The 17,818-nt window shown below is 38.9% G+C and overlaps 3 protein-coding genes across 6 annotated transcripts; 1 reads left to right on the forward strand and 2 right to left on the reverse strand.

The window, feature by feature from the left end:
• Nucleotides 1-1,195: 1,195 nt before the first annotated feature.
• mrm1 (mitochondrial rRNA methyltransferase 1 homolog (S. cerevisiae)) lies at nucleotides 1,196-2,566 on the reverse strand. The gene has a single exon (XM_074620147.1). The coding sequence runs from the start codon at nucleotides 2,450-2,452 to the stop codon at nucleotides 1,277-1,279; it is 1,176 nt and encodes a 391-aa protein (XP_074476248.1). The 5' UTR covers nucleotides 2,453-2,566; the 3' UTR covers nucleotides 1,196-1,276.
• Nucleotides 2,567-3,744: 1,178 nt separating this feature from the next.
• chmp2a (charged multivesicular body protein 2A) lies at nucleotides 3,745-8,440 on the forward strand. The gene is made up of 6 exons (XM_074620148.1): nucleotides 3,745-3,882; nucleotides 5,618-5,785; nucleotides 6,385-6,564; nucleotides 6,652-6,782; nucleotides 7,418-7,479; nucleotides 7,574-8,440. Exons 2-6 carry the CDS (start codon nucleotides 5,618-5,620, stop codon nucleotides 7,693-7,695), a joined length of 663 nt encoding a protein of 220 aa, XP_074476249.1. The 5' UTR covers nucleotides 3,745-3,882; the 3' UTR covers nucleotides 7,696-8,440.
• Nucleotides 8,441-9,208: 768 nt separating this feature from the next.
• Nucleotides 9,209-16,336, reverse strand: msl1b (MSL complex subunit 1b). 4 transcript variants are annotated; one of them, XM_074620142.1, is made up of 9 exons: nucleotides 16,189-16,336; nucleotides 13,633-14,327; nucleotides 13,350-13,549; nucleotides 12,795-13,156; nucleotides 12,630-12,694; nucleotides 12,448-12,515; nucleotides 12,108-12,232; nucleotides 11,946-12,018; nucleotides 9,209-10,880 (listed from the first exon to the last, which is right to left on the reverse strand). In XM_074620142.1, exons 2-9 carry the CDS (start codon nucleotides 14,230-14,232, stop codon nucleotides 10,790-10,792), a joined length of 1,584 nt encoding a protein of 527 aa, XP_074476243.1. In that variant the 5' UTR covers nucleotides 14,233-14,327; nucleotides 16,189-16,336; the 3' UTR covers nucleotides 9,209-10,789. The 4 variants fall into 4 exon arrangements, with proteins under 4 accessions (XP_074476243.1, XP_074476247.1, XP_074476245.1 ...); XM_074620146.1 differs by having other exon boundaries at nucleotides 12,837-13,156; nucleotides 16,189-16,315; XM_074620144.1 differs by having other exon boundaries at nucleotides 13,633-14,322; nucleotides 16,189-16,313.
• Nucleotides 16,337-17,818: the final 1,482 nt, after the last annotated feature.

Below are 17,818 nucleotides of genomic sequence, written 5' to 3' on the forward strand. Positions count from 1 at the left end.
GTTGTCTCCCCTGTTCTTTCCGACCACGGTCTCCGTTTTGAGTGATGCTCGTTTATGTCTATGTAGTGCGAGCCCGACGCTGACTTTCGTTGACTTAACGGCCACAGGTGTCGCTGTTAACAAGCATTTCTGATTCTTACAAACAGTCCCTTTAAACAATATAGCACCATCTTATCTAATGTTAAAAACAAAAAAGCTATTAAGACCTTTACGTTATTAAAATACTATATTTCATGTATTTATTTATTTATTTTTGCTTGTTTCATTTCATTTCAAAAATTTATTTCGAACATGTAAAATAACAAAAAATTAAAAATTGAAATCCGAGAATGAACATACAAACAAGTGGACAGCCAGAAAAAAAGTAGTATTTACATACAAAGAAAAACATAAGTAAAAGAAATTGTCAAACACTTGATGCCTCGGTTTACATATTTGAAAAGGAGTGAGAAGTACACATTTATTTAATTCCAACCCTTCTCCATAAGTCATTCATTAATAATTAACCAGATTCCTTATTGAGCTATACATATACTATAATTAATTTTCCTAAACTTGTTTAAATATAATAATTATTACCTTTTATCTCTGCTTTATCTGTGATGCATATAACACAAACTGGCATTATAAAATGTAAATGTAGTGATTTTTTGCCTTCTTTTTGTTTTCTATCGTCTATGGATCTGTTTGTACCTCTGTATATAGTAATAATAATACAAATAATAAAAATAAAAAATCGCCCCTTTACAGACATGCCCACTTTATGATAATCACAAACAGTTTGGGGCAAGTCATAGTCAAGTCAGCACACTGACACACTGACAGCTGTTGTTGCCTGTTGGGCTGCAGTTTGCCATGTTATGATTTGAGCATGTTTTTTATGCTAAATGCAGTACCTGTGAGGGTTTCTGGACAATATCTGTCATTGTTTTATGTTGTTAATTGATTTCCAGTAATAAATATATACATAAAGCAGCATATTTTTCCACTCCCATGTTGATAAGAGTATTAAGTATTAATCTCCATTTAAGGTACATTTTGAACAGATAAAAAATGTGCAATTAATTTGCTATTAATCACGATTAAATAATTTAATCAATTGACAACCCTAGTTTTTAATGGAGCTATATGGTACAGAGGAAGAAGATACATCAAGCTTTGATACACACACACAATACTTCTTATAGTAGATATCATCGTCCTCAACATGTGATTTTGTTGTTCAATGTTCCCTTGCATCTTTGGTTTAGGTGCAGGCAGATATTAAAGTTGGTCATCATCTGGTGGACTTCCTGGTGGACAGCAGAGAGTGCAGCAGGATGCCTGAAGCCACAGAGACGTTGAGGGACTCGATACCAGGGAACAGCTCTCTGCCAGCTGGGATGGTGAGAAGAGTTTGGCACAGAGACAGCAGCTGCTGAGACAATCCCTCCCCCTCACCCCCCATCAACAACACCGTGGGTTTAGTCATGTGGAAGTCTGAACACTGGGTGACGGGAATCTGGGACTCGTCTGCTTCAGCTCCCACCGTGCCGACCACCTGCCAGCCCTGCGCCACCTTCAACTTCAGCATGTCCTCAAGGTTTTCATACCCGTACACCCCGATGACCTCCATGACCCCTGAGCTGGCCTTGCTGACCACTGGAGACAACGGACAGCTGTGGCGAAGACTGCTGGCGACTCTGTCCACACCGAGGAAGTAAGCCGAGCGCAGGATGGCGCCGAGATTCATCGGGTCCTGAATTCGCTCCAGGACGAGCCACAGAGGGGTTTCTCCTTTGTTTGGTGCTCTGTCTTCGGTGAGGTAGCCCAGAGGACTTGCTTGCAGACATACTCCTTGATGTACTCGCCCAGAGCACATCTTGTCCAGATCTCTCTTGCTGACGCGCTGGACTTGTACTCCTCGCCGATGAGCCTCCTCACACGCCTTTAACACAGACTCCCTGTGAGAGGCCTCGCCGTCTTTTACAAACAGTTTATGGGCCTTCCTTCTACCCTGTATGAGAGCCAAGACACAGGGGGCGATGCCAAAAACAACCTCGTAGTCCTCTGATTTGGAGTCCTGCGTTGACTTCTGTCCCATCAGCCTCTCCTTCTCTTCAGGGAAGTCCTCCAGACTCAGTCTCCTGAGTTCAGATGACACTCTGCTGTCATCGCCCCACCTCTGATTGGGCTTCTGCACCACTGGGATCTCACTTTTCCACGCTTTACTCTGAGCTGACCTCTCATGTTTCTGCCTTCCATCAGGCTTGTGTTGGACACCGAACACCCTGCGTGGTCTCTTCACCACAGGGTTGATGCTGCTGCTGCTGTCCTCTGGACACAGGAGACCAGCTGAGACATGGTGGGAGGCAAACTGAGAGCCCACTCTTGAGATGGATGCAGGCTGGTGCAATCTTCTAGCCCACACAAGGAGCAACTTGTGTTGATGTGCAACACTGAATACCCACATAGTGAAATAGCTGGAAATATGTCCAAAGAGACACAGAGACACCCAGAGAGACCCAGAGACACCCAGAGAGACCCAGAGACACCCAGAGAGACACCTAGAGACACGTGGTTCAGCTGCTTGAGAAGTCCATTAATCCATAAATGTTGTTTCCACAGATTCACTGAGCATCTATCCGGAACACTAACATCAACACTAACAACCTTCCTCAACGATCGAAATACACACGTGCAATCCAGATAGGTAAAGTGCACAATATTATAACCGGATGTTGGGTGCTTTAACCTAAAAAATAAAAGCCACAAACGTTTGCCATTTTTTTTGTTTCAATACTTTATTAAAAATAAAGCACATAAAATGTATAGCAAACATGCACAAGACATTTTCAGGTTTAACAAGGAAGTGCATAAGGATGAAGAGTGAATAACTATATGTGCATTATACACTTTTACTATTATTAATGACAAAAGTAATAATAATTATAATAATACAAATAAAAATAATAGATTGATAAACTAACAAATTAAAAAATAAATAAATGAGTAGATTAAAAGATGGATAAAAACAATTAAAATAATAATAATAATAATTAGAAATAATAATTAGAAATAAAAATAATTAAATAATAATAATTACGCTTATAAATATAGACTTCTAGTGTAAAGTGTGACTAGTGTACACTAGCACACACCAACTGTATTAACAAAACCGAAGCACCGATATCATCTAAGTGGATAAGTTTGTGCAACCGTTGACCCTTGTAAATAAATACACAAAATACAGTTTTTATATGTGCAATATTTTTTATTCATTATTTATTATTATTATTATCATTATTGTGTGGTACCCGTATGAATGAATTTGTGAAGGTTATGTTTTTAACTTACGGCACCTTACATGAGTAGCACTCCGAATTTCATTGTATGGTTTTAACAATACAATGACAATAAAGGCATTCTATTCTATTTTATTCTATTCTAAGAGTGCTGATAACATACTTAATTTAAAATTGTAGGTATTAAATAAATAAAAAAGAAGAATACAAATTCCCCACAAAATATTGTACTATTTTTTATTTAAGAGTATTTTTTACATTGTGGTATTCTTTATACATCCATGATTACTACTTGTTCTTAATTAAAGGATTATTTTTCCACCACTGCCAGCAATAAAGAAAATATCATTTATGAAATGAAGGATTTTATTTTGAAAAGCTCGTGTTGTTTTTCCGCCGGTGCGTGACAATTGACGCCTCGACGCCCTTGACGTTATGCGTACGCGATTATGTCACTTCCTGCAACCGCAACACGGAAGTGAAGGAAGGAAAACAAATAATCGTTCAGATTTGTGTCGAGTTGAAGTCGAGAGAAGACGCCTTAAAACACCGTTTAACCTTCCGGATTACCGTGTTTTTACGAGGAGAGTCGTTCACGGTGAGAGTGACATACTACCCGGGTTGAGTTTGATAAAGCTGGGTTTAGTTTATGGTGGTGAAACTAACAGTTCTGTGAGATGTTGAGGCAGATCTGAAACAGGCTGGAGGAGACTTCAGGCCTCTAATCACATCACTAACTGATGAGTAATACTCTCCAGGAAACTATGAGGTCATTGGCTGGACAATAGACTGTATATCAAGACTGACAAGGCTGTAAGAATACCGTAATAAACGTAGTATTAAAAGTAGAGAATGTCCCCTGTTAAAGGATGTTACTGTTGTAGTTTCAGCTTTTTTTAAACTGTTTTAACTACTGATTATTTTCATTATGGATTAATCTGCTGATTATTTTCTCCATTAATCAATTGATTGTTTGGTTTGTAAAAAAAAAATTATGAAAATAGTGAGAAATGCCATCACAATTACCCAGAGCCAAAACCTTTGTTTTGTTGGGTTTCTGAAAGGTGCTATATAAGTCAAATGTATTATTATTATTATTATCATTTACTGAGGTATTGTTCGCTTGAAGTACTGTCACTTAGAGGTACTTTCCATATTTACTACTTTGTACTACTCCTCCACTAGTTTTTCAGCAGTGGGAAGAAGAAGAAGAAGTGTACAAATATTCTCTCACAAGCATTCAAACTCTTAAGTAGAAGTACTAAAGTATTAACATCAAATATACTTAAAGTACTAAAAGTACTCATTCTGCACAATAATCTATTTATTTAATTGTTTTATTTTGTCTGATAATTTATTGTTTGTCCTGATATTTAACTTATATTTGTATGATATTTTACTAATATTTTTGGGGGGATACTTTACTAATATTTTCTGCTATTTTTGGGATATTTTATTTGTTCTTCACTTTCATTTTGCAGCTGGTAAAGGTGGAGCTACTTTTAGTGACTTTTGGGGATATTTTATATCTTATTTTTTATATTTTTTTGTATGATAATGTATTAATAATTTCTGATATTTAACTTAAATATTTTACTAATATTTTTGGGAGGATATTTAACTGATATTTTACACATTTTTGTCTGATACAACAGTCCAAACCTCAACATTATTACTAACACATTAGCATTATTTAATGAAAAAGCAGCAAATCTTCTTATTTTGTGAAGCTGGAACTGTGAATTGTTCAGTCTGCTGTGATTGGTCAGCTAGACCACTCTGTTGTGATTGGTCGACCAAACCAAACTCTTCGGACTCCGCTCCAGTTCCGCTCAAACTAGCTTTGTTTGAGGCAAGGCCTATGGAAAGCTGGCTGGGTCACGCTTCTTCAATGCGTCATATCTTTTGGGGTACAACACATGCGCAGTACAATCTGGCCTGCACTCGCCGAAATTGAGCCAATCGCAACGCACAACCGCAGCTTCAGTTACACTGCGCTTGTGTCATACCCAAGACCCATGTCCGCCCGTGACCCAGCCTCCTTTCCATAGGCCTTGATTTGAGGGCGTGCCAAACTAGCTGCCTGGTAGGTATTATGTAAAGGTGTTACCTGGTGACATCACCACGTTATGGAAGAAAAGGCAGGACTTCAATCAAGGCGTTTCAGGCAGTTCAGGAGCAGTGTTTTTGGCTTGGACTTTGGGTTTTGTTGACGTTTTACAAGCACAAAAAAACTACACAACACACTAAAGTAAAAAGCACAAAAGCATCATATGTTCTCTTTTCCAGTACCTATTTAGCTTGACTGTATTGCTTTTGGTATTTTCACACAGATGAACTTCCTGTTTGGGAATCGGAAGACTCCGGAGGAGATGCTGAGGCAGAATCAGAGGGCGCTCACCCGAGCCATGAGAGATCTGGACCGAGAGCGATCGAAACTTGAGCAACAGGAGAAGAAGATCATCGCTGACATAAAGAAAATGGCCAAACAGGGACAAATGGTGAGACGAAGGAAATCACTCACTATGCAACTACATACTCAATATGTGTACTATCGTTCAACATACTTTAGTGTGAATAAACAGTAGTGTGTATCTTTTTGGACACACTGAGCAAGAATTTACAATGTCACTTCCTGAGAGCCTCCTTGCCGGTTGGAGATGTGTAACCATGGTAACCCGTAACAACCTCATATGACCAAAACAACGGTTTGTGAGAAGCAAAGTCTGAACTAATTTAAAATGTTTGTTACGCCTAGCTAAATGGAAACTTACAGTTAAATTGAAGAATTATTGATGTTACAGAGCTGTCTGTCATCATCGGTTATGAACGTTGTCGTTACTGCCGCATTGCATTGTTGGATATTTATGCTGCTGTAGTGTCCAGCGTTGCGTACTGTCATATTTCACCAGAAATAGTATGCAATTCACGTACTATTGGTGTCATACTAAGGTTTCGGAAATACTAAAATATCTCACATACTGATTTAGGTTACTAAATATCATATTAGTCTGGAATTTCGGACGCATCCGATGTGTTTTATGAGGAGAGAATAATTTGTAATCCTAACTGTAATGTCTGTTCATTTTAATCTTTGCAGGACGCCGTCAAGATCATGGCCAAGGATTTGGTTCGCACGCGGCGCTACGTCAAGAAGTTCATCATGATGAAAGCAAACATCCAGGCCGTCAGTCTAAAGATACAGACGCTCAAGTCCAACAACAGCATGGCGCAGGCTATGAAAGGCGTCACCAAAGCCATGGCCACCATGAACAGACAGGTCTGTCAAAAGAAATTATATAATCATATAAATAAACAATAAACCTCCTGATGTTGACGATCTTATATATTTATTCCATTTCCGCAGCTGAAACTGCCTCAGATTCAGAAGATCATGATGGACTTTGAACGACAGAGTGAAATCATGGACATGAAAGAGGAGATGATGAATGACGCTATCGACGATGCCATGGGTGATGAGGATGATGAGGAGGAGAGGTAAGGGACGAGCGACCAAACAGTTCTTTTTATTTTGAGGCAAACATTTCATTCTCTCGACTCTCTAACTTCCGTTTCACTGGGACTTTAAATCTCCGGCAAGTCCCCCAATTTTATGGAAGTACAATACTAAAACAGTGGAATGCCCCTAGGGCTTACACAAATGCTTCGAAGCTTCGACGTTGCCATGGTAATCAACCTCCAAATCAGTATTCGAAAGCTCCGTTCTTTTATTTATTTTTTATGTTTTTATAAAAGTATGTAATAATAATGTATGAATCCCAAAATAGCCCATAAAATAAGGAATAATCCCACAACATTATTCATATTCAACATTAATTATTAGTTATTCTCAGATGGAGATCGCGGTTTGTTGTGTGTAGAGGTGTGTACAGTAGTGCGGCAGCGGCACTGTCTTGGGCACTGAAACGCGGGAGATGGAGACTGAAACATATGTCAGCCTGCTGCGCCGCGCCGCGCCGCGCCGCACCACACTGTGAAGCTTCGAATACCTTCGAATATTTCTCCCCGAAGCTTCGAAGCCCAAAAAATGGTATTCAGGACAGCCCTAAATGCCCCTTTAACTCCCATTTTCTGAGGCTTTGTTTGTGATTATGTGTCTGCTTCATGCACAGTGACGCCATCGTGTCCCAAGTGCTGGACGAGCTGGGTCTCAATCTGTCCGATGAACTGTCAAGTAAGAAAATTCAACACTTTGAGCACAATTATGTAAATTCTACACAGGCCTTCTTTTGTCTGGAATATATATTTATATTTGTTGTGTCGTTCAGGTCTTCCGAGCACCGGAGGAAGCTTGTCGGTGGCCGGAGGAAAGAAGGCCGAGCCCCAAGCCGCCCTGGCTGACGCAGACGCTGACCTGGAGGAGCGGCTGAATAACCTCCGGAGAGATTGAACACAATGAAGTTGTTGATACTGACACAAACATACTCGTTTCTTGATTCTTTTGAAGGTATAACTGGCTGCTGTTTCAGCTGTGTTATAAAAGGTGTGTGGTTTCTGTTCTGATATGTTTTCATTTAATGTGTGTATTGTGTATTTTATCAAAAAAAGAAAACCTACTCATATAAAGACATTGCCAAATGAGTGAAAATGTATCTCACAGTCTGTGTACATACTAACTCCTCAAGGCATGATGTTTTCACAATTTAGATTAACACTAAAAACAAATTGTTTAAAAGAACCCAAAGGACAGATGGTAACAGGACGGAAGTGGATATTTTATATGTCAGCACATTTTGTACACCCGGCTGGTTTGGCGTTCTTTGTATCATCATATAAAATATACAGTTTTAGCCCTGATGGAAGCTTTTTAATGACTTTTGATTATGTTTATTTGTGGGAGTCGACAGTCATCAGGGTCCAGCTGAAGATGGTGTACAAAAAGTGTCTTATCTCAACATCTTTTCTGTCTAATGGGACGGTTATTATACACAAATATATAAAGGATGAACGAAAGAAAGAACGGTATGTTCAGCTGACTCCTGTGTGCTGCCTGGTAACCGTGTCTCAGTGGAGTTTTTAAGATCAGCAGGATTTTCACCAAAATGTTAATAAGGAGTCAGTGGTGTTTTTGTTTGTTTGAGAAACTGTCCTGTTTTTGCTTTTCTTTACTCAATAAACATTTTTTCCAGATTTAACGAACTGGTTGTCTGATTTGAAAAGACTTTACACATGAAGTACTCAGCCAGTGAAAACAGTTGCATAATGTCTGCTGTGGCTCTGGAGGAGCTTTGTCGAGAAATAACCCTGACGATGTCATAGTGATGTCATCAGGGTTTTCTCGGCTTGGGGATTTTAAAAGGAAAATCTGCGTTTGGTGTGGAGTTGTTGGAGAAAGATGTGTCCAGGCAGAGAGTCTCTAAGGAAGAGATGATGTACAGCGAGCTGTCATTGTTGTGAAATAATCTTGCATCACCCTGAAGGGGTTTATTTCACAACAATGACCTCTTATGACACAGCTACCTACTTAAAAAAACAATAATTTTACACAAAAATAGTCGGACATCAGAACTACTTCCATAGCAACGGTCTGTTATACATAGCAACGGTCTGCTATAAAGAAATAATAAACCGTAAAACACTGTGATTGACCAACTAGAATTGAGTATTCAACAAAGCCGTGTAACAATGATAGACGCTATCTAGTTGCATTATGGGAAGTGTAGTATTCAGTGTTTTTCCATTAAATGGTTTGTCAACCAGAGAGCACTCAGTACATGTTATTCTTAAATAACTAAATTTAAAGGGTCCTTATCAAAAATGTTATTTATATTTAAAAAATGAATATCGGCCAATATGTTATCAGAATTTTCCTCGATGTGATTTAGGGCATCTTTATCGGCCTCGAAAACCAACGTCTTCCCACTCTATCAAACCTGAAACGTACACAACCAAAATCCCCAAAATATCGTAGACATGTTAATTTTATTCCAAAAAAATTTAACTTTCAAAACTGTCAATTTATCAACATACAATCATAGAACAATATTGAATGTACTCAACACTTCCAACATTAAATAATAAAAAAATAACAGCCATGTTTTATGTACATTTGTTTCTGGAAGCTATGTACAGAAAAAGAGAAAAAAAAAAAATCAACTTTGTATTTCCAAAACCTGCCTTCACGTACGCCTGGCAGTTTGGAGCTGCAGAAAGCCGTTGCATCATATGTAAAAAGAGGTCGAGCAAACGCAGCGAGGAAGAAAACACGAGCAGAAGTCAACTCAGAGAGGGAGAGATTAACTGGCAGCATGTTAAAGAGCATACCGGTGAACATCGCTAGAACTACAGCTAGAAAGCTTATTTATTGTCTAAAAAGGTTCCCTTGAATGTCAGATAACTAGAGACCAGATGCATACACACAACTTGCCTAATATTTACTGGATGTAAGCGTATTACAGATTGTAAACACGAAAGATCAAAACTGTACTTTGTTATTATCAGATGGCGTTATTGATGAACGCGGCGGCTCTCACTGAACAGAGCAGCTAGAAGTCATGCTTTCAAGAACAATATTTTGTAGTTTTTGTAGCCCAGTGAGCAGATATTATTCTCCATTCCAGGGATGAAGCCATGCTACCATGTATTTTTAGAAACAGCTAAATAGAGTCCATGCAACTCACATTAAAAAAACAAACTAATAGAAACAGAACAGGGAACAGAACACTGGGTTTCACGCCAAGTTGACCACCTGTCTAATTATCCGTGCCGTTGTTTTCATAAAGCAACCAGCAACACAGAACAATCATTTGGTTGCTTTTTGTTATCTTTTTCTTATATTGGATTGGCTGAACTGCAGTTTTTTTAATATGAAATCATGCTGAGTGTGTCTCAAATCTCCCGATATCACACTAAACATTGATAAAAATCGTATTTGAAGTTGTGTGCGAACAACGATATAGGCAATACACAGCACGATACAGTCAGATTCTGATATTTTTTCCACTTGCGCAGGGAGAATGAGTGCGGTAGGACTAGCCAGAAGAAGGTTTGCTCATGACGTAAGCGCTACTTTTTAGTCAAAATGGCAACCAATGTTTTTTTTTACCACCCAAGATTAGAGTCCATAAAAGTGACAGAAACTCCACTTTTATGTTGATAAAATCAATTTTGGATGGCACAGCTGCTACAAAATGTATTTTAGACATGTTACAGGACATGCAGATAACATACATTTTATTTAAGAGTATAAACTGATGTGTAATCTTGAACAGCTGCTAACACAGGGACTGTAATCTTGTGGCATCAGGCGTTTAATCTCCCTTTCATAAGTGCAAATGAGACCAAAAATATCAAGCCATCTCCCGTCCTTCTATAATATTCTGCAGGAGATCAGCTGGTCAGTGGTGACACTTCAGACTGAAAGCAACAGCAGTTATACATAGCGACTGGTGGCTTGTCTTTTCCCCCCACCAGGCAAGACAAATATAGCATTTTCTAATCTGGGCATGGAGCGGCACCTCTCCGCTGTTACACACATCAGAGTTTCACTTCCGACAGGTCCGGTGAGGAGTGTGTTTTTTGGGCACCTCGATGCGACATCGGCTTCGGTCGTCCAGCCAAGGCAGCTCGAAGTTCCTGGTGGAAGAATAAACATTTTAGTACAAAGATTTAATGTTCCCGTTTTCAACTCGTAGAAAAGCAAAGTACAGACAGGTGACAAATGACATCAACAAATTCGTCCTTCCAGAAGAGTTCAACAGAGGCCATTCTGGAGGCACTTTATGTTGCTTTTTACTTTTAATTTGTCACCCGTGAACAGTAATGACCCTTTTTGTTATCTCAGTCGAGGCTCAATAGATGATCTAATTACCATAATCAGTAAAAAAAACAAAAGTGTCAGGGCGCTTCCACAAGCCAACATTTAGTCCGCTTTAATCAAACTCTGGTGCGGTTTGTTTGGGCGGTTGTGAACGTAGTAATCGTATTCTGGCGTGGACCAAAACTCGGACCTGTTCCAAGCGAACCAAAACGCAGGCTGCCTGTGAAGGCGTTTGTTGAGATGGACACAGGTAAACGACAGGTTAACATAAGTGGGAGAGGACTTGACATCTGGGCGAAGAGAACATACAGAATATGATAAATAAAGTCCACAAAAATGGTTTATAAAGTCATAACTGGAGGAGAAGGGCTTCATGTGTAGTTGATCAGTGCCGAGTTAAAGTGAAAAAACCTCGACAGCATTAATGATTCCTGCATAGAAGTGGCAGCTCTCCAGATGTAAAAGATAAATTCGCTCCTTACACGCCCCTCAGCAACTTATTTTTTTGTAAAATTTGGTCTGCTTTGATTTTTGCACTGTGAAACCGAACCAGACTAAATAGAGAATCAATTTCACTCTGATTCGGACTTACCAAACAGACTATGGCTTGTGAAAGTGCCCTTACATTGATGCTTTTACTAAGTAATCTCAGCTGCTTTCACCCACCGGCTTCCTCCTCTTCCCTCATTACTCTTTCACTGATTCATTTTTTTAACGACTTTTTTTTTTATCAATTTTTGAAAACGTGCTTCAGAACGCCCCGCAGTGCAGAACCACCAGAGTAATTAGATGATGAATCAATGACGTTATGGATGATGCCAACCTGAGCTAATCACACAGTAAAAATGTCATGATGTAGAGTTAAAGAAACACAAACTTACTGTTGTGAGAGTTTGGGCAACGGCCGGCCAAATGCAACCACAGGCAAGAAGGGAGTGATCACGATAGTTTCAACTGTCAGAAATAAAAGAAACACAAGTTAAAGATCCATTTAAATGTTGCTATTTTTAATTGAAATTGTATATCAAGTTATGCAGACGTACCATCTTCAGTGTCGGGATAGAAGGATGAGAGCTCTGGCTCAGTCTCCGGGACGGTTTTCTTCCTGTTCATGCGCTGCTGCAAACGCTGAAACATGCGCTGCTCTCTGATTCGCTGGATGTCCCACCTGAAAACACAGAAGATAATAAAAAAGGCAGCAAGAGTAAAGAACGAGTGAGACATCTTGCCTTACTGCTGCAGGAAACGCCTAATTATTTGTAGCTTAGAGACACAGTCAGTCTATCTGATTGTTTTATCTCCCGTATTGAGTATCAGTCAAGCTCCGGTCAAAACTTATGACATATTTATTCAAATCAAATAACTTAAGTCAGCGTTTGATACCTTTTCCTCCTCTTCTCATCCAACTCCAGCTTCGAGTGGCGTTTCAAAAACACATTGTCGTCCAGCGGCTTGATGGGGAGACAAAGTCACACTTTTAATTCATCAGTTAAATGCTTTTGGATTCAATGTGGGATTAAATGTTCAAACTCCAGATTAGCATCATCATTTAAGATGTGTCTCACTTCAGAGGGGTTACAGGAGGGGTCCTCTTCCAAAGGCTCGATATGATTTTCCCTCCAAGATGGAACTAGAGGAAGAAAAGAGGGTACGTAAGTTATTCTGTGATAGTGCGTTCGGGTCATTTGATGGATAAAGTGATTGAAAGATGGGATATAGGTTACGCTTACAAACAATCAGCATATCATGTACTACATGAGGAGTCCACTCACTGGCCACCTCTTCTTCCTTTTTAGGGGAAGTCTCACGCAGAGGAGAAAGAGGAGGTTGGTTCCAGCAACAGAGGTACATCTCTGTAGTAGACATGAAGGGCAGGTCTTCGATCTGACAGCCCAGCTCGGGCTCCTCTTTGCACGTGAGCATAAGGTCCCTTTCAGCCCCCAACCTCATGGGAAGGGTCTTCTCTGGGGTTTCCTTACTGCGCAGCTCTCTTTGATTGGGAGAGCCGGGCTGAAGCTCAGACTTCTGGGGGCTAAGCTTGGCGCTTTTGCCCCGCGATTTCTGGCCTTTTGCATCTCCAAAGCAAGATTTTCTGTGTATGCAAAGAAAAGAATTAGAGTTACTAACAAAATCTGAACAGAGAAAATCTGATTATAACATTTAAATGAACTGTGGCACACTGTAATTTCTCCTTTTCTGCATTAATTTCATTACTGTGTTTTGATTTAATACCACAACAAAGCACATAAGAAAAGCCCAGTTCTGTCTAACATTATGTGCTTTACCTCTTTTGACCTTTGCCACCCCGACTAAAGGCGAGCGGAGTGGCTGTGTTGGGCTGTGGACTCTCCTCTACATCCAGATCCCACATGTCCTCTTTGTCAGGGGTCCATGGCTCCAGGGGCTGGAAAAGGCGCTTGTCACGTGGCGGGTCCTTCTTTGTGAGCTGCAGGCGACGCTCCATGCGCTCAATACGTGCAAGCAGCTGCAAAAAGAAGAAGACAAAAAACTTTTAATGCTTTCAAAATCAACACATAAATATCTGCTAAATAAAATACTTTTACATACCGTCTCCTTGTCTGATTTGAGCTCATCTATCTCCTTGTCCTTGGACTGCAGCTGTTGTTGCTGTTGTTCAATGAGGTCCAGTTGGAGGAGGAGAATCTGCCGGAGGCAGTTGGCCTGCGTGTGGGGATTTGCAGGGGTCTTCCTGATGTTCCTCCACTTGCCCTCAGAGGACAGCTCGATGGATGCGGTGCCGAGGACTCCGGGGACGAGCCCCTTCACGCTGTCGTCCACACCTGCATCCTTGGGGTTATTGTTCAGAGCCATCTGAGGGTTATCCATGTTGTCAGCAGAGAGGGGTTTACCTTTCACTGGGGTTCCCTCACCCCCCATTTGTCTGACAGGGGACAATACCCCCACAGTTTTACTGTCTCCTTGAACTACTTCTGCAACTGTGGCGGAAACTTTGCTTGTCATGTAATTCTGCTCTAAGTCCTTTGATTTGCTCGGGATCTCGCCCCCGTGTGCGTTTTGAACATCAATGACAAAGTCGCAGGACTCCCTCTTGAGGCTCACGGCCCCAAAATGCGCTTTGTCGAAGTCGATGGTGTCAGTGTCCTGCTTGAATCCGGTGTGTGGAAACAGTGTGGACCTCAGAGTCATGGCGAACACGACAACGACTGGTTCATCCTGCAGCGCCTCGGCGGTGCATCTTATCCACAGCTCCCTCCCATGAGAAGAACTCTGCAGCTGCTGCACTACAACAACACAAAAGACGAATAAAGACATGTTATTGCTGTCTGTTTAACTGGAGGACATACCGTCTCTGAGCTGGTAGTAAACATACGCACTAACTACGCACAAAGCAGCAAGCAGTGAAAGCCTGCACCTCCAGACTCGCGAACAGTTTCTTTCCCTGGGCCATACGGACACTGAACAAACAATAAATCTGTGCAATATTAATACACTGAATGTGAAATACATTTGTCTGTGCAATATATCCTTTGATGCAATATACACCTCAAGTGCAACTCCCTTTGTTTACATTTTATTTATTACATCTACCCAACCTATTTTACAAGTGCAATTACCTCTGTTTACATTACATCTATTTTTATATTTTATACTTCTAGTGTAACACTTCTGTTTATATTTATTTATTACATCTACTTTACCTGTTTTATTTGCTTTATAACTGTGTGTGTTTTACCTGTTGTATGTTTTATCTGCCTCGTTTAGTCTTGTGTCAAGTATTTGTTTTAAAGCACTGACCAGAAGTGGCAACTTTGAATCTCGTTGTATTTAATACAATAATGACAATAAAGCTTTCTATTCTATTCTACTGCTGTCTCCCATTGTGGCTCAGCACCTGCTAACACCTTGTTAGCTAATACTGAAATGTAAGAACTACTAAACAGCAAATACAGTAGCAAGCTCCGAATATTACGGTAAAAGGCTAGTTACACATTAATGCAGCAATATAAGTTATGCAATTATAACATAATGCAACTGACAGATCATCACATAATAAGTACTTTTACTTCTTTATGTTTATTTTACTATTAATGCTTATATACAATTACACAACACTACACATTTGAACACATTTAATTGTTTTATTTTAAAGTAAATGATGACAATAGTTCCACCACCATTTGTTAAGAAGGGGTTAAATAAGAAACTACTGTGCAATATATCCTTGATGCAATATACACCTCAAGTTCAATTACCTGTTTACATCTATTTTTATATTTTAACCTCTAGTGTAACACTTCTGTTTACATTTATTTATAACATTTACCCTACCTATTTTACAAGTGCAATTACCTCTATTATATTACATCTATTTTATTCCTCTAGTGTAACACTTCTGTTTATATTTATTTATTACATCTACTTTACTTGTTTTATTTGCTTTATATACTGTGTGTGTGTTTTACCTGCCATATGTTTTACCTGTTTGATTTGCTTTATTATAACTGTGTGTGTGTGTGTTTTACCTGTTATATGTTTATCTGCCTCCTTTAGTCTTGTCAAGTATTTGTTTTAAAGCACTAAACCAGAAGTGGCAACATGTGAATCTCCTATTTAATACAATAATGAGAAGAACTCTGCAGCTGCTGCACTACAACAACACAAAGACGTATGTTATTGCTTTCTGTTTAACTGGAGACATGCTTGTCTCTGAGCTGGTAGTAAACATAAACGCACTAACTACTCACAAAGCTGCAGGACTGCTGCATCCTTCTCCCTAAAATCGTGGTTTGAATTTGAAGCTAAGCTACATTAGCACACACAGAAGCTAATTCACACACAAAGTAGTCACTTTTGGAGGATTAAAGTCCATGTGGTGCAGCAGGGAGGACACTACAGTGTTGAAGGCTTCACAGAAGGACTCGGGAGTGGCTGTGAGGACACTGGAGCAGCCTTCTCCTCCATTTTGGTTCATGAAAAACAATAACAGCTAGCTAGATAGCATGCTAACGTTAGCTAGTTAGCATGCTAGTTTAACATAATGCGCCTCATGTAGAGACTTTATTACAGCGAACACGTTATTAAACACTCATAACAGGACAGAGGTGTTTTTACTAACATGTAGTTGTTGTGTTTGGAGCTCACCTCGACTGTTATCTCAAGTCCACCTGCCTCTAGGAGCCTTCAGGAGCCTTCAGGAGCCCTTAAGAGCCTTCATGTTCATGTTCCCTCCTCAAGACCTGTGTTACAGCGCCTCTACTGCGCATGCGCGATGAGCTGGATGGACATGTCTTGTGTTGTGAAGGTTTATGAGGAGAGGAGCTCCAGCAGAGGGAGACAGAGGAAACACACTTTATACACTTTATACTAGGATTATGTAATCAACTGTGGTAGAGTGAAACAAGTTCATTTTACTCAAGTGATTAAACTCAACTTTGAGGTAGTTGTACTTTACTGAGGTACAGTATTTACATTTAAAAAAAAAAAAAAAGTGGTAAAATTACGAAAATAAAGTTGTAATTTTGCGAGAAAAAAGGCGTAATATTACAAAAATAAAGTCGTAATTTTATGAGAAAAGATAAGTAATTTTACGAGAAAAAAAGTCGTAATATGACGAGAATAAAGTCATACATTTACGAGAAAAAAGTTGTAATTTTACGAGAAAAAAGTCTCAATATTCCGAGAATAAAGTCGTTATTTTACGAGAAAAAAAGTCATAATATTCCAAGAAAAAAGGCGTAATATTACAAAAATCAAGCCGTAATTTTTACGAGAAAAGATAAGTAATTTTACGAGAAAAAAAGTCGTAATATGACGAGAATAAAGTCATACATTTACGAGAAAAAAGTTGTAATTTTACGAGAAAAAAGTCTCAATATTCCGAGAATAAAGTCGTTATTTTACGAGAAAAAAAGTCATAATATTCCGAGAAAAAAGGCGTAATATTACAAAAATAAAGCCGTAATTTTACGAGAAAAAAGTCGAAATTTTACGAGAAAAAAAGTCGAAATTTTACGAGAAAAAAAGTTGTTATATTACAAGAATAAAGTCGTAAATTTACGAGAATTTTTTTTTAATTTTACGAGAAAAAAGTTGTAATTTAACGAGATAAAAAGCCGTAATATTCAGAGAATAAAGTCGTAATTTTACGAGAAAAAATGTCATTACATTCCGAGAATAAAGTCGTAATTTTACGGGAAAAGCTCCAGCAGGAGGAGACAGAGTACACACACATTATACACAGGTAGTTGTACTTTACTGGAGTACAGTATCAAACATTTTTTTCAAAAAAGTGGTAAAATTACGAAAATAAAGTTATAATCTTACGAGAAAAAAGACGTAATATTACAAAAATAAAGCCGTAATTTTACGAGAAAAAAGTCGGAATTTTATGAGAAAAAAAGTCGTAATATTCCTAGAATAAAGTCGTAATTTTACGAGAAAAAAGTTATAAATTTGCGAAAAAAAAGTTGTAATTTTACGAGAAAAAAGTCTCAATATTCCGAGAATAAAGTCGTTATTTTACGAGAAAAAAAGTCATAATATTACGAGAATAAAGTCGTAATTTTACAAGAAAAGCTCCAGCAGGGGGAGACAGAGTACACACACATTATACACTTTATTCTAGGATTATGTAATGATTATACTACTGTTATGTAATGGACTGTGGTAGTATGAAACAAATAAATTTATTTAAGTGATTAAGATCAACTTTGAGGTAGTTGTACTTTACTGGAGTACAGTATTAACATATTACATACATTATACATTATTA

The sequence above is a fragment of the Sebastes fasciatus genome, chromosome 20, assembly GCF_043250625.1.
Source record: "Sebastes fasciatus isolate fSebFas1 chromosome 20, fSebFas1.pri, whole genome shotgun sequence".
NCBI lineage: Eukaryota > Metazoa > Chordata > Actinopteri > Perciformes > Sebastidae > Sebastes > Sebastes fasciatus.